At 46.4% G+C, this 15770-nt stretch overlaps 1 protein-coding gene across 1 annotated transcript in view; it reads left to right on the plus strand.

Annotated features, from left to right (window-relative positions):
- Nucleotides 1–9945, plus strand: part of IL5RA (interleukin 5 receptor subunit alpha) — a gene marked incomplete at its 5' end in the record, with an annotated part of 33014 nt that extends 23069 nt beyond the window's left edge. The window contains 3 exons of the mRNA XM_012534825.3: nt 3449–3545; nt 4810–4894; nt 9374–9945. Coding sequence (XP_012390279.2) covers nt 3449–3545; nt 4810–4894; nt 9374–9460 — 269 coding nt within the window. The remainder of the gene's footprint in view (nt 1–3448; nt 3546–4809; nt 4895–9373) is intronic.
- Nucleotides 9946–15770: the final 5825 nt, after the last annotated feature.

A 15770-nucleotide genomic window follows, 5' to 3' on the forward strand; every position in this document is an offset into this window, starting at 1 on the left:
GGGACACTCGGTGACAATCCAGAGAACTGAATACTAATCCTAGAACCAGTGAGTGTCTATGGGACTTGGGAAAATAAAAGGTTTGTAAAATGATGAAAAGCAGAGCCTCAGAGAGCCAAAGTGTGGCTACCACCTGTTTGTAAAACAGCTATAAATACATGAAACTTCTTTTTCAACGCCATGGTCAGAGATTTTAAATAAAGTGATTCGGTCCTGGCTAGAGCCTAGGGAGCATCGGGAAGACTGGTATCTTACAAGGCAGCCCCCTTCTACTGCAGACACAGCCCGCAAACCCAGCCATGCCCAACAGCTGAGACACCACAACAAAACAGGGCTGCCTTGGAGGGAAGTGGTATCCGGCCGGGAAGAGGACGCTCGGGAGGGTGTTCCGTGACAGAGGAATGTTTAGGATGTGTTCCAGGAAGCGTCTGCCCATGCAGTGGGTCCTGGGTTTGGGCGTGGTGGGCAGTGGGACGGGGTCCCTGCACCGTGGTTAAGAGCACGGCTGCTCAGCACGTCCTGGGCTTCACCCCCGGCTACTAGCTGTGGTCCTCAGCTGACCCCCTCCGCCCTTCTCTGCGACAGCTCCTCCATCCATCAAACTAGGACAGCAGCGCCCACCCTGAAGCACTGCTGTGAGAATTCAAGTGAGATTGCAAGGTGAGCACTTTGCAGAGTGTCTGGTACCTAAAAAGGGAATGTCAAAGCATGTATAGAAGATAAGCTATTGGTGACTGCTGGTTTCTGATAACTTTTATTTTTTGTTCTTTTCTACAACTTTCCAACTTTCACCAATGAAAATATCCTAAAGTCAATTTTGTGAGAGGTCAGTATACACCAAATGACAATGCCGTGGATTGGGTCAGGGGTACTAAAAAATGTGCTGCATTGAGAGCGTTCTTAGGGTCAGAGTTCAACTTCCTCTTATTTGCAGATGAGGAAACTGAGGCCCAGAACGGCCACCTTCACAACAAGCTAAGAATAGAACCCAGGTTTCCAGACTAGGCAAACTCATGACACAAAAGCATGCATGTCTTGCATTTATGATGGTACAGATGAACCTATTTGCAAAGCAGAAACAGAGACACAGATGTAGAGAACAAACGTGTGGACACCGGTGGTGGGGAGAAAGGGGGGTGGGATGAATTGGGAGGTTGGGATGGACATATATACGCCACTGGGTATGAAATAGATAACTAGTGAGGGCCTCCTGTATAGCACGGGGAACTCTACTCAGAGCTCTGTGGTGACCTGGATGGGAGGGAAATCCAAAAGGGAGGGGCTATGTGTATACATATGGCTGGTTCTCTTGCATTTGCGGTTGGGTGTGATGTACTGGTGTAAACCAAGTGGATGAGGAAAGGAGGGAGGGGCTACGGAGAATGAGAAGAAGCCAAGTGCCTTCCAAGGATGCCAGCTTGGGATCCTGCAAGAGGGGAGATCAGAATGGGGAAATTATGAGGCAAGTTGTTTTGATGTGAAGAAGGGTGTGAGTTTGGTTTTGAATGTTGTCAGCTTTGAGACACATCCCAGTGGGTTCTGCCTACAGGCAGTCTCAGATCCAGACTGGGAGCTGGGCAGGGATAAAGACTCAGGAGAGGATGCCATGGAATTAAAAGATGAAGCTGTGCTCAACAAACATTTCAAAGTTCAAAGAATAGACCACAGTGGAAAATACCAAAGGGTTAAGGCTGAGCAGTGAGGGGCAGTTGAAATTAGAAAGGGGGGAAGGAAATGATATTGAAGAAGAGGAATATTTGGGTAAAGGAGCCAGTGGCTTGGTTTCCAGGTGGGTGCAAGCATCAAATCTGAATTCAGGAGGGAGGTCAGGAAAAATAAAGTTGGAAAAAAAAACTGACCATCCTTTGGCTTCAACCAGGAGGAAGCCACCAGCAAATTTTTAAAGTGCTTTCTGAGATGGGAAAAGGAAGCTGCCTGAATCCCTTATTCAAGAAATGAGGCCGGGAAATAAAGGAGGTATTGGATAATAGTTGGGAGAGATGGCAGAGCAAAGTAATGGCTTATTCAAGATAAAGGACTCTATGAATATTTGAAAGCAGAAGGGAAGAGATGAAGGAGAGATTAAAGCTTTTGGGAGGTAGAAGATAAACCTCAACTAAGAGTTCTCAGGAGGCCAGAAAAACAAACAAAAAAAGGGCACGAGATCAAGGCAACATTGGAATCACTAGCATTAAATCCTCGAGACATCTCTCCACCCTGATACCTGGAAAGATGTGAGTTTTAAGTATTTTGGGGCTTTTGGAAGTCTTAAGATATTTTACAAGGGACTTGAAAATTCCACTTACATTCACTTCTCATTTTATAATAGAAACCGTTAATGGCAAACCAAGGATTAAGACCTGCTTCTCCTGGGGTGGGGTGTATATCTCACCTCTGTACTTAGAGCTGCTGTCACTAAATTATCTGTGTCTTTATTTGCTTATCGACTTCTTCCCTCAATTGCAGGAAGGGAGGGTTCACATGCTTTCTTTTAACACTGTCTCCCAGCAACGTGTATAACGTCCCACACATAATAGGAGCCCAGTAAATATTGGCTAAACGGGTGAATAAAGGAATGAATGAACACAGAAAGGACCCATGCATTCAGGGAGATAACTCAAGATTTGCATTCTTCTCTAAAAATGAATCAGACAGTTTAGCAAACAGGTTACCCTTTAAACATCATTTGGTAAATGGCCTTGGGTTTTTCTTGAAGGTATTTCCAGTACCTTAATAAAAAAAATTACACACACCCCAAAGCTATCATCAAAGCCCACAGAAGAATCTATCCTTGAGTACAGATTAGAAGCAAATTTAACTAGATAGTCGGGCAGCATGTGGCATATTTATACTTTCTGTACTGAATCAAGTTAGCATCTACGTTTTCATCTGTGAATGACAGGTATAAACGTAAGAGGTGTTGTGAGGATAATTCAGATTGTAAATTTACAACGGAGTCTGATACCTTTGTTGTGAACTCTGAGTATTATCCCACACTGTACTTCCTCTAAAAGTCCAACTTTGTAAAATGTTTTGATTGTACTGCAATTAGGTTACCGAGTAGGCTTACATTTTTGCACCTTTTTCATCTAAAAACCTTAGTACTCACCAAAAGCTGCTAAGCTCCGAGATCCAGCTGGCATATTACCTAGAATATACTCCATAAATATCTGCTCACTGATTAAATAATGCCTCAAGATTAAAAGTGGCCTAATTGCCATTGCCGTTATTTCATTTCACTCTTGTATCAACTCTGTGAGATGGATGCTCCCTGCCCACCCTGCCCCATTTTACAGATGAGAAATCTAAAGCTCGGGGAGGTTAAGCTACTTTCCCAGCATCACCCAGCACCTTGAACTCTGACCCAAGCCCCCTTAGGCCCTAGTGTAGTCATCTCTCTTTTCTGCTGATGATTCTAGTTCTGATTTTTTTTTTTTTTTTCCATTAGGAAACAATGAGCAGAAGCCCTGGACAAAATGGTTCCTTATTGCAGTTATGGCAACCATCTGCTTTATCTTGTTAATTTTCTCACTCATCTGCAGAATGTAGGTATTCTTTTTATTTGGGTGCTTTCACTGGGATCTAAATATTGGATTTTTACCTTCTTGCCATGCATCCGCTGGATGCAGGGTTCTTGTTATCAGGTGGAATTTACGACATTGTTGTGTCTTCCTGGACAGCCTTTCCAAGATGAGTGTGGACCAAATAAAAAACTGGTGAACAGTAGGTGATTTACAGAAACTGGATACAGGGCACAACACAGCCTTCAGTCGTTAGATACCCCCTTCCTGAATCTGCCCACAGTCTATTCATCTCCGCAAAGGATTTTTTTTTGGCTGCACAGCGTGGCATGCGGGATCTTAGTTCCCCAACCAGGCATCAAACCCGTGCTCCCTGCAGTGGAAGTGTGGATTCTTAACCACAGGAATGCCAGGGAAGTCCCTCTATGAAGGTTTTTACATTTGTGTTTGTTTGATTCCCTGACTGCCTTCCACTCCCTACTTGGTTGCCTCTGTTGAGCCCCCAGGGCATGCTTGTTACGTCTTGGGTAAAGGAAGGCATCCCATTGGATGCTGAACTCATTATGGTGCCTCCTGTGTTATGATCCCCAATTATGAAGTACCAACTCCTACCGTGGCCCTTCGGTCAAACAGTCCCTTACTGGCTGATCATTCCCAGGTCAGACACAGATTCTAGAAGGGTCATGCAGATTTGGTGGCCAAACCTAGAGCTTGCAAACGGCCCCATAAGAACTTCTCATCCCTTCTGGCGTCCGGGAAGGCCGAGTGCCACTTAGGAGGCTGCAGAACATGCTCTATCTTATTAGCTTTTTCATAATTTAGAAAGTGACTTTTATTTTAAACAGCTTCACTATTATAAATGTCTTATCAGATGGCATCTATAGGCTGGGGGGCGGTTGGCAGCTCAAAGGAGAAGAAAAAGACAGTACACCCTGAGAGCTGGCGCCTAGGGGGAGAGGCTGCCTACCAGCATCGTGGGTAACCCTGGGGCCCCACGCACTTGATGTACATCATTTTCAGAAATCAGGCCTGGCAGAACGCACCAACATGAAGCAATTGTCATTCTGTCTCCCTTGGATGATTCAGAAGTCCCATCAGAGCCTTGCAGTACCACCAAGCTCTTCAACTATTATTACAATGTAGATAATTGGAAGTCTTAGTCAATGAAGATTTTGAATTCACAAAACAGCAGGTCCAGGGATTAACTAGGTCAAGTTTTAGAGTAGATATTTAAGGACAAGAAAGGCTGTTCTTGCTTATCTATTTCCCTCCTTTACTCTGTTTTCAGATGCCACTTATGGACCAAGGTGTTTCCACCTGTTCCGGCACCAAAGAGTAATATTAAAGAATTCTTTGTAACCATCAACTATGAGGTAATATTGAAGGTTCTTATGACATGTCATATCTGCCCAGGGTTGGGTCCTCAGGGATCTGTCACTGGGTCATTCGTTTTCCATGTTACAAGGCAGGGTCTTTACCCAGGAGGCCAGGTGCCTTCAGGTTGCTTTTGTCATTCTGCTCTTCTTTTAATATATGTTCATTACAGTCTTTGAATATTGCAAAGGTCCTACTCAGTTATGAGTGTCCTCACCAGTCAGACCTGAACTTTTATTTTCTATCACCCAGCTCTTATCACCCAGACCTTGGGCAATTCCTTCAACCCCATGGGCCCTGACTTCCATTTCTGCACAGTAAGGGGCACAGATGCGATGGTCCAATGACCTGTTTATCTCTGACGTTCCAACAATCAATGTTTCTACACATGGGTACCCCAATCAGTAAAGTTCTTCAGAGGGATTTTTCCTAGTTCCTTAGTATAAAGAACCATAGAAAAGGCAAATGATTTCCCCAGATATGTTTTCTTAGGCGCTGTTAACCATTCAGAGCACTTAGGCTTAACTGAATGCTCACTTACCAATGGCATCCAATGGTTCTAGCATCACATGGTAGAAGTCATCCTTTCCCTAGTGAAATGCCTTGGCATCTTTGTTGAAAATAAGTTGTCCATGTATATCTGTGTCTATTTCTGGACTATTAGGTTTCATTGATCTATTTGTCTATCTTTCTGCTAATATAATACTGTCTTGATGACTAGAGCTTTATTGTAAACTTGGAGGCCAGGTAGTGTAAGGCTTCCAAACATGACTGTTCAAAGTTGTTTTGGTTATTCTAGGTCCTTTTTATTTCCATATAAATTTTAGAGCCAGTTTATCAATTTCAACAAAAAAAGCTGCTGGGATCCTGATCAGGATTGTCTTGTATTATAGGTGCATTTGGGGAGAAGTGACATCTTAAACATAACGAGTCTTCCGATCTGTAAATGTGACATCTCAACTTATTTTTGTATGTTTTCTTTAATTTTTGTCAGCAAGGTCTTGGGATGTTCAGTGTATTGCAGGTTGCTTGTTAAATCTGTCCTTAAATTGAATGGTTATTTAGATCAGGGGCCAGCCGACTTTCTGTAAAGAGCCAGATAGTAAACATTCAAGGGCCAAACGCTTTATCACACGGCCACTGTAGCGGGAAAACATCCACAGACAATATGCAAATAGCTCTGGCCAATAAAACTTTATTTACAAAATCTGGCAATGAGCCAGACTCAGCCCACAGGCTGCAGCCTGCAGACCCTCATCCAGCAATTTTCTTAACAAATTTCATTTTCTCTCTGATAAAGTTACTCATGGTAGGATGAGTCTACTGGTGACTGGCTGTAGGGGCGTTTGGGTCGATCACTCACTCACCAAAATGCATCACGGCAGTAAGAGGTGACCTTTCTTTAGAGTTTGCAGTTCGGGTGTTTGGGATGATTTAGCGGATGACAGTTACTGACCTACTGAAGCAGAGAATCGAGGCTGGCCCAAGAGTCACCCCTACCCTCGGTTCCACCCTTGTGGTCTCCTTTATCAGGGGGACCGCCGGCTTGCTCTTGCTAACCCGTAGCTTTTCTGGAAGGAAAGTGTGCCCCACGGTGAACCTTGTTTCTCTTCCTGTGAATTCGCGCTGTGGATCCCTCCTGGATCTGGCACACGCATGCCTGGAAAGCACGTGTGGTTTAAGCAGCAGACTCAAGTCATCTGACCCAGCCTCTTAACAGCACATTTTAGTGCTGCTATCTCATTTCCCTTCACAGCCCCCAAAGATTTCCTTGCACATTCTGAGGTTGGTAAAAGAAACTGCCTTAACAGCTTACTGGGTAAGTCTGCGGTTTGTTGTTAATTAACATCAAGTCATGGGGACTTCCCTGGTGGTTCAGTGGTAAAGAATCCGCCTTCCAGTGCAGGGAACGTGGCTTTGATCCCTGGTTGGGGAACTAAGATCCCACACGTCGCGGGGCAACTAAGCCAGCACCACAACTACTGAGGTCAGCGCCTCAACTAGAGAGCCCGTGTGCCACAAACTACAGAGCCCGCACAACCAAGACCCGATGCAGCCAAAAAAAAAAAAAAACAAAAAAAAACATCAAGTCATGTGTGCAGAACAACAGCTCTTGGGGTAGACAGGCTGGTTTCAGAATAAGCGAAGGATTTATGTCAAAACCCATCACGGCCAAGCTCTTCCGGACAATGCACTCTCCTCACATTGCAGCGGGTCAGGAAAACCAGATCAGTGAGAGGGATGGGGTGGGGCGGGAGGGCCGCAGCGTGGAGGGGGAGAGTGGGGAGAACTGGGGAAACGAAGGGTCACCTCCTGCCCTCAGTTCTACCACCTCCACATGGAGGAGTAGGTGCCTCAGTACAGAGCTGACCACAGCTGGGCCATGTGCGGCAGTGCCCCAGCCTGTACCTTCAAAGGCAGAGCCTGTGCAACCCACTTTTGGGGCCTTTGCTACAAGGACAACGAGGGGGCCCATTAGAGTTATGGGCAAACCGCCGGGAAGCCTCCCCCTGGTGGGAAAGGAAACCCTCTGCTTTTCATCACCGCTCATACCTCTAAGCTTGATGTTGGTACCCAGAATCCTGGGGTTCAGAGCGTAGCTGCCAACCCAGAGAGGCTGTTAAGCATGTTTTTGCTTGTCCAGGCCTGAGTCAGAAATTGTTCTGTAACGTTCAAGACACAGGTTCTGGTGGCAGGAGAGGGAGGGAGGAAGCAGGGGGATGAGCTTTTTAGTGATAAAAAAGACTCACTGAAAAAACTCTTATTCTCAGCTTTCCATTGGTTACAGACTGGTTTCCAGCCATTCTTTGTTTCTACGCTGGTAACCAGAGAGGGTTCCTTCCGAGATTAAGTAGACAACAACCTATTAAAAGTACATAAGGCAGAGAGCACAGGTGCCACGTTCATCACTGCGTATTCAATGCATCACGTGGTGTCCAGTGCAAAAAATGTGCTGGGACTTCCCTGGCAGTGCAGTGGTTAAGACTCCACGCTCCCAATGCAGGGGACCCGGGTCCAATCCCTGGTCAGGGAACTAGATCCCACATGCATGCTGCAACTGGGAGCCCACGTGCCGCAACTAGGAAAGATCCCCCGTGCTGCAACTAAGACCCAGCGCAGCCAAAAAAACAAAAGTGTGGAATGATTCCTACATGGTTGGTGGGAATGTAAGTTGGTGCAGCCACTATGGAAAACAGTATGGAGGTTCCTCAGAAAACTAAAAATAGAACTACCATATGATCGAGCAATCCCACTCCTGGACAAAACTATAATTCAAAAAGATACGTGCACCCCTGTGTTCACAGCAGCACTGTTCACAATAGCCAAGACATGCAAACAACCTAAATGTCCATCAACAGATGAATGGATAAAGAAGATGTGGTGCATATATACAGCACAATGGAATACCATAAAGAATGAAATAATGCCATTGGCAGCAACATGGATGCAACCAGAGATTATCATATTAACTGAAGTCAGTCAGAAAGAGAAAGACAAATACCATATATTATCACTTATATGTGGAATCTAAAATATGGCACAAATGAACCTATCTACAAAACAGAAACAGACTCAGAGACATAGAGAACAGACTTGTGGCTGTCAGGGGCGGGGTGGGGGGGAGGGATGGGCTGGGAGTTTGGGGGTGGTAGATGCAAACTACTGTATATAGGATGGATAAACAACAAGGTCCTACTGTATAGCACAGGACACTATATTCAATATCCTGTGATAAACCATAATGGAAAAGAATATAAAAAAATAATATATATGTGTACAACTGAGTCACTTTGCTGTCCAGCAGAGACTGGTACAACACTGTAAATCAACTATACTGCACTTAAAAAAATATGAAAAAGATGTGCTGAATGAGTAAAGGGGGTCAAGGAATACAATCTCTTACAGAAGGTATTTTTTTGGTCATGAATTTTGTAATTAATACCAGCATTATCTATGACAGCCCAAATTGGACATAACACCCCTATTTAAGGGAAGACTATAGTCAACTGTGGATGGCATACAATGGAACTATTCAAAATGAGCAGCCAAAGAACATACAGTCATCCCTCAGCATCTGCAGGGAGCATGGTTCCAGGAGGCCCAGCGGGCACCAACATCTGCAGACGCTCGGGTCCATTATGTAGAAGTGCGAAGCCTGTGGATACCGAGGGCTGGCTGTATGGAATTTAAAATAAGATGTGATGCTACGTGGAAAGAAATCCACTTAGAAAGCTCTTCATATAACTGTAAAGCTAACTTTCTATCTAGAAAAAAGGGCTGAAGACAAACAGTGGGCTGTGCTTGGGAGTTAAGTTGATCGGTATTTTTTGGGTTTTTTCCTACTTATTTTCCGTACTTTCTTCAGTGACCATTTACTATTTTCATAAGCAAAACTGACTTGAAACCAATTGTAAAGAAATTCAAAGACTCAGAAAGTTCTCTAGAAGACATCTAAGGAAGGATGATTTGTTTTGCAGAAAACTGATTCCAGTGAAACACAAATTGAAGTCATAAGCTATGCGGAGGAGGCTGGATCTGAGACCCTGGAGGACTCCGTGTTTTGACTGTCCCTGGAGCATTGTCAAAACCAACTCACACTCACGAGCCCCGGGGATAAGAATGGGAACAACTGTTTCTTGGCTAAGAGGAGTTTGGAGTTTACCGAACACTCAATTTAGCTGCAAGGGGAAAAACACCCAGACAAATCCCTAACTCACACAGGTTGATTGATTCATCTGACTGTCCTGCCAGGTCTGATCTCTGCACAGGGCAGCACCTCCTCACCTGCCAGCCTCCTGATCTGCATCACTCACCTCAAACACTTCTGCACGAGAGACAGTTATTAAGGCTAACATCAACTGTGTTTACTCTGGTAGTGCCACGTTGACTGGTTCAACTGCCAACGGTAACGATCAGCTAAAATCTCAGGAAGAAAGCATTTTGCACCATCCTGGAGTGAATAGTGAACTTGGATTGAAGACTGTCTTCCCTATAGCAAGTGGGAGCCATGGTGCTTTTATTCTGAGTTCGGGAATACTTTTTCTTTCAACTTTCTTTTCAAGTAGTGTGTGTGTGTGCGCGTGCGTGCGTGCGTGCGTGCGTGTGTGTGTGTGACAGAGAGAGGGAGAATCTCAAGTTCTACGGGCACAATCAAGTTAGCATCATTTGAGGCAAACTAATTTCAAAACCTAAGAAGCTAACGTATCAGTCCATACCAAAGGAGGGGACAGGATTTTGTTTGAAGATTATATTCTCAAAGCCAGCCTTGATATTCTGGGAATATACTGAGAAAGGCATTGGGTGGAATTGTGTTGGAAGGGGATCACTTAATTAAGAATGAATTTTCTGAAAAGACGTCTGCTTGCAAAGACTTCAGAGCAACCTGTTGGGCATCTGGTCAAGTAGTGCTGGGTCAGCGCTAGCCTTGGAGGTTTGGAAGGGGTCCTACAGGTATCCCAACAAACATGCCAATCTAGACAGGAATTCCTCCTCTAACATCCTCCCGTATGAGTCTGCAACTAGATCGGTGGCCCCCGCAATGGGCCATGGGCTACAGGTAGAACCAAGTACAGGTGTGGCCAGGGCAGAGAGGGGTTAGGAGGGACAGTTGGTACTTGAAGGGATCCAAACAGTGCTGACTGTACACAGCCCTGGAGCAGGAAGCTTAGAACAGGGAAAGGTCACAGTGCTCAGAACAAACTTCCACCATGGCAGACTCTTTACATGCTTTTCATAGTTGATTTAGTCAGTCTGATCGAGGAATGGGGCATGTTGACTACCAAATACTTCCAGGGGTTATGTTTCTTTTCATTTCTTTCTTTCTTTTTTTTTTTTTTGGTTGCGTGGGGTCCTCGTTGCTGCACGCGGGCTTTTCTCTAGTTGCAACGAGTGTGGGCTACTCTTCACTGCAGTGCACAGGCTTCTCACTGCGGAGCATGGGCTCTAGGCACACGGGCTTAGGTGCTCCGCGGCATGTGGAATCTTCCCGGACCAGGGCTCGAACCCGTGTCCCCTGCACTGGCAGGTGGATTCTTAACCACTGGGGAAGTCCCCAGGGGTTGTTTTTCTGATAACCATCCACTGCAAATAGCAGGGACCTGGGCCCAGGATAGTAGGCACAGCAGTCTGGCATCTGTCAGTTACTGCCTATTTCCAAGAGTTATGGACTGAATGCACCCCACCCCCCATTCACGTGTTGAAACTCTACACCTCAATGTAGTGGTAACTGGAGGTGGGGCCTTGGGCAGGTGACTAGGTTGGGATGCTCATGAATGGGATTAGTGCTCTTACAAACGGATCCCAAAGAGTTTTCCCCCCATGTGATGATATGAGAAGTTGGCCTTCTGCAACCAGGAAGAGGACTCTCACCAGAACCCCAGCATGCTGACACCTTGATCTGGGACTTCCAGCCTCCAAAACTGTGAGAAATAAATTTCTGTTGTTTATAAGCCCCCCAGACTGTGGTGCTTCGTTACAGCAGCCTGAGCTAAGACACCAAATGTCAGGAGCTGTACCACACGCCTCCCAGACATCACCTCTAATCCTGAGAAGCCCACATGGTACGATTGCCCCTGTCTGACAGATGCAATCACTGTGGCTCAGAGAGCATGTTAGATAAGAAATGGATACTGAGGGGCTGAATACAGGCACTAGTGACCCCGGAAATGTGGAGGGGACGGTTAGGAAACAAGCTGAAGCCTGCTTAGGGGGTGGGACCAGGAGGGCACGGCTGCAATGACTGGCAAAATAGCTCATCACTTGATGCAGAAGCTCTGTGAATGGTGGTGAGGAATCTGTAGGAGACTTAGGTTAAGCATTCTCAAGCTTGAGCACATCAGAATCACCTGGCGGGGTCATTAAAGCAGATCAGAGCCTGTGACCGAGGAGGTCCGGGGGGCCTGAGAATCTGCTTTCCCCTAAGCTCTCAGGTGACGCTGATGCTGGTCTCCTGACCCCACTTTGAGAACAGCTGCTCCAGGTGATTCCGCTGAATATCAAAATTTGAAAACCAACTGTTTTGTTGCAGGCAAAGCCCTGCAAAAAAAAAAAAAACAACAACAAAAACCCTACCCCTTTTTCGACTTATTACTCCACATGTGATCTCTTTCAAACTGGGGCCTGGAAACCTAGGGCTGTGAAAACGGCCTCTGCCGAGGAGTCTGGACAAGGAGAGAGCCATGCCCAGTGTGGCCAGTTCTTTCTGTTTGGTGAGGTGCTGGCTTCACACCCACCTGCCTCCACCTCAGTAGCAGCCGTCACCCCGGTACTGAGCCCGACCCACTGCCTGATTTGGGGATATCAGTGTCAGGCAGCAGAGAGCAGCCCATGTGTCTCCCTAGAGGGTTAGGCCCTTCCTTTTCTGCCTTGTGGAACTCACAGTCTTTGGGAACGCGTACCCCACGCCTCCTCCTTCGTGAAACCTTCCAAAGCAGAGTTTGCTTGATCCTGCCTCTGGGGCCTCGTTCTGGGCCTCAGCCCCCCTCTTCCACCGGCTGCCCTGTAGGATGGGCCATCCAGGACGATGGGGCTCATGTGAAATGCATTTTTACCTGCAGCCTCTGGGACAGTCCCTGACTCTTAGAAGGGATCAATGCTTCTTGGACCCTCTTAAACCCTCTTCCCACCCCATCACAGTTCCTTGCAAACAGTTGGAACTGAATGCTATCTGGTAGAGATCATCAAGGTCTAAATTGAAAGCACGGAGAGGAAGACGGGTGTCTAGTGAGAACATGATTGGAAATAACCAGGAGGCTCGCGTGTGCCTGGCCATCTGGCTGGTGGAGCCTGGGTCTCTTTCTGCTGATGATGTGACTACGCTACAATGTGTAAATTACTATACAAAAGGACTTGGGTTTTGAGTGGTGTGTCCTGTTTTCACTGCCCTGTCATGGCAAATCAGAGTGTGAACGCTTCACAGCAAATACCCTCGTCAGCAGGTTGATGAGATACAAGCACCCACCTCTTCCCATCTTCCACCAGGACACGGTGGATGGCCACCTCCCTCCCAAGAGCCTTCATGGTCACAGGCTCAGAACAGTGGTTCTGAACGACAGCCTTTCCAATAACGATTTCAGCCCCATGTGAAATTTAGCGTTTGCGATGCGCTGAGCTCGGCAGGGGACGCGCCGGGGAGACCAGAGGGGGAAGGGCAGTTTGCCAAGAGCTCAGCCACCTGAGCCTCACTGAAATGCCTTAAGGCCTGAAGCTGTTGATGCAGTCTGGGGAGGAACTCCGTGTGGGCCGAGAACATCCTGATTAAAAATCCAAACGTTTTCATGGGGGAGGCTCGTATGTGTCAGGCCCATCTGCTGGTGGAATTAACACTCCTTAGGTGCTAATTTGTTAAAGAAAAAGTAGATATCTGGAAGCGAGAACGGAGAACTGAAAACAGTCTTTGAGCGCACGACTAAAGGTGAAAAACCTAATTAGAATAGGACTTCGTGTCAGCTCAAGGGTCTCCATGACGACGACCCCTGTGCAGCTATTCCTGCTTCCACAGCCTACAGACCAAGTTCCAGGGTACCAAGTTTTCAAAAACTATTTCTTGTTAAAGAATTAACAGTGTTTTTTCCCCACAGTATCCCCCTTTTAGGTAATAGATATGAATGTAAATGCAGTTCAGAACGAGAAACGCCGAACAGAATTGACAGTGAATCGTCTGCACGTTGAACAGGAGCACATTTCTCATTTTCCCCCCAAACATTCTCATCCTTTGTCCACACTACTGTCTGCATCATCTCTCAGCTAGGACCAACGCAGCAGCCTCTCAGTATCCTGGCCTCCGGTATTACTTTGAAGCATCTCAGCAGAAGCACATCTACCTATATCACCCCGGCGCAAAACCCTTAAATAACTCCAGCACCTTCAAGTTCAAGCTCCTTTTAAAACAAAGTCCCCTCTGACTTGGCTTCTCTGTAGCTCTCCAGCCACGTCCCCGGGGAGCACCCCTGTATCACAACTACCATGTCCCTCATCCGTCCAAGCCGCTGCTGAAGCTTTCTCTGATGGACAAGCCCTTTCAATATTTTTTTCCCCCCCATCTTGTAGACAGTTTAGCTTCTAAATCTCGGCTCTTTGCCACCAGGAAGTCTATGTTCCCCAAGTACCTTCTGTTGCGTTCTATTTTATCACTTATTATTTAAAAATTTTCTGTCTCCTTTAAAGGAGAAACACTCCGAAATCGAGAAGGCGGCCCTGTTTATCTTTGTGCCCTGAACAACTGCGTAGGAACTGGTTGAACTTATACCACGAAAAAGAAAGTCAGTTTCTTAAGTGGAAGCCAGACTAGACAACTCTATTCAGCTCAGATCGAAAGAACCGAACTCTAGGCAGCACTCTCTTATTAACGCCGTGTGGGAACAGTAGAAATATCACTAGAGTTTAACAAAGAAGTTACAAGAACTCACGGTTGGCGTGGCTCTCCCTTCAGAAACGCCTGCCTCGACCTCAGCGGCCGGCCTGCATCCGGGCTCCCGGAGCCTCTACCGCCCACCGACCTTCCGGGAGCCCGTACCGCCCTTTCTGCTCACGTGACTCACGTGCCTTTTGTTAAAGTTCCAGTGGGCTCTTTTCCCCGTGAAGGTGTATTATTCGTTTTCTTTCAGTTATTAAAATGAAAACCCAAGATTTGTCCCTGCCAGGTGATAAAATGAAAGAATGCATAAGCCTGGGGGAAAACTGTGGGTAAGAAATCAACACTTACGCAACTGGTGTCATAGTTCAAAGGTCGGCCAGCTTCCTCTTAAAGGGCTCGACGACAGTAAACCTTTTCAGCTGTGAGAGCCATCCGGGCCTAGCTCCCTGGACCCACACACACACCCCATCCTCGGAAAGGGGGTGAGAGAGTTCAGCAAACCAAAGAGCTTAAAACAGCAAACCTCGTGCTGGCACCCTCAGAGGCCTCAACCTTCAAAGAACTGATCACACATCGGCAAGACCCTGGAATTTAGCACTAGAAACGAATTACCTCAATGAGCAGGCAACTCCTTCCCTGCATTAAACTTGCCAGATGTAGCAAATAAAAATAGAGGAGGCCCAGTTAAATCTGAATTTTCGGTAAATGTTTCATGAGACATGCTTATACTAAAAAAGTACTAGTTTTGAAATCCAAGTTTAACTGGGCCTCCTGTACTTTATCTGTCTACCCTGATCTTGTAGGATAGCCCGAGTGTGAAAAACAACTCTGAGACACCTGAAGCCAAGTAAAACAAACAAGCAAAGACCCTCCTTTGTAGTTGAAGAAGTCCAAGCAGCTGAGCTAGACCACTGTGGAGCAAAGAACTCACCACACCTGAGCTGTATGGGTTCTCCCTGCAGGAACCCTACACCTGGGAGCCCTGCCCGTGCCCCTGGTCACTTTTCAACAACCCGGTGTACAACTTCCTAGGAAGCTCACTACCCTTCTTGTTGGGAACCGGTATCCTTATCTATCTATCTATCTATCTATCTATCTATCTATCATCTCCCTTCCTCCCTCCCTCCCTGTTGGTATAAATATCTAACTTTTTGGAGAGAGGCCTGGAGTCACAAGCCACCAGCATCTGAATTCCTGGCCTCCCTGGTCAGCTGTGTGACCTGGAACAAACCTGTAAACCTCCCAGCCTTGGTCCCCCGTGTACCAAATACGAATACTATGTGGGAACTAAACCAGCAGGATGACTTGCAGAGACTGGCACATACTAAGAGCATCACTGTTGTCCACAATTACTATTATCATTGCATTACTCTGTATTGTGACAAACGCCGTGGTTGGTCTCTTGGCTTCCCCACCCAGTCTCATTCCAAACCAGGTGATTTCACACCAGCCTTACAGTGTCCCCATCTCCTCCATTCTGCGGCCTTTGTGGGGTCCCCCTTCCTGACTGCTGGCCACTC

Source organism: Orcinus orca, chromosome 10 (assembly GCF_937001465.1).
Source record: "Orcinus orca chromosome 10, mOrcOrc1.1, whole genome shotgun sequence".
Taxonomy (NCBI): domain Eukaryota; kingdom Metazoa; phylum Chordata; class Mammalia; order Artiodactyla; family Delphinidae; genus Orcinus; species Orcinus orca.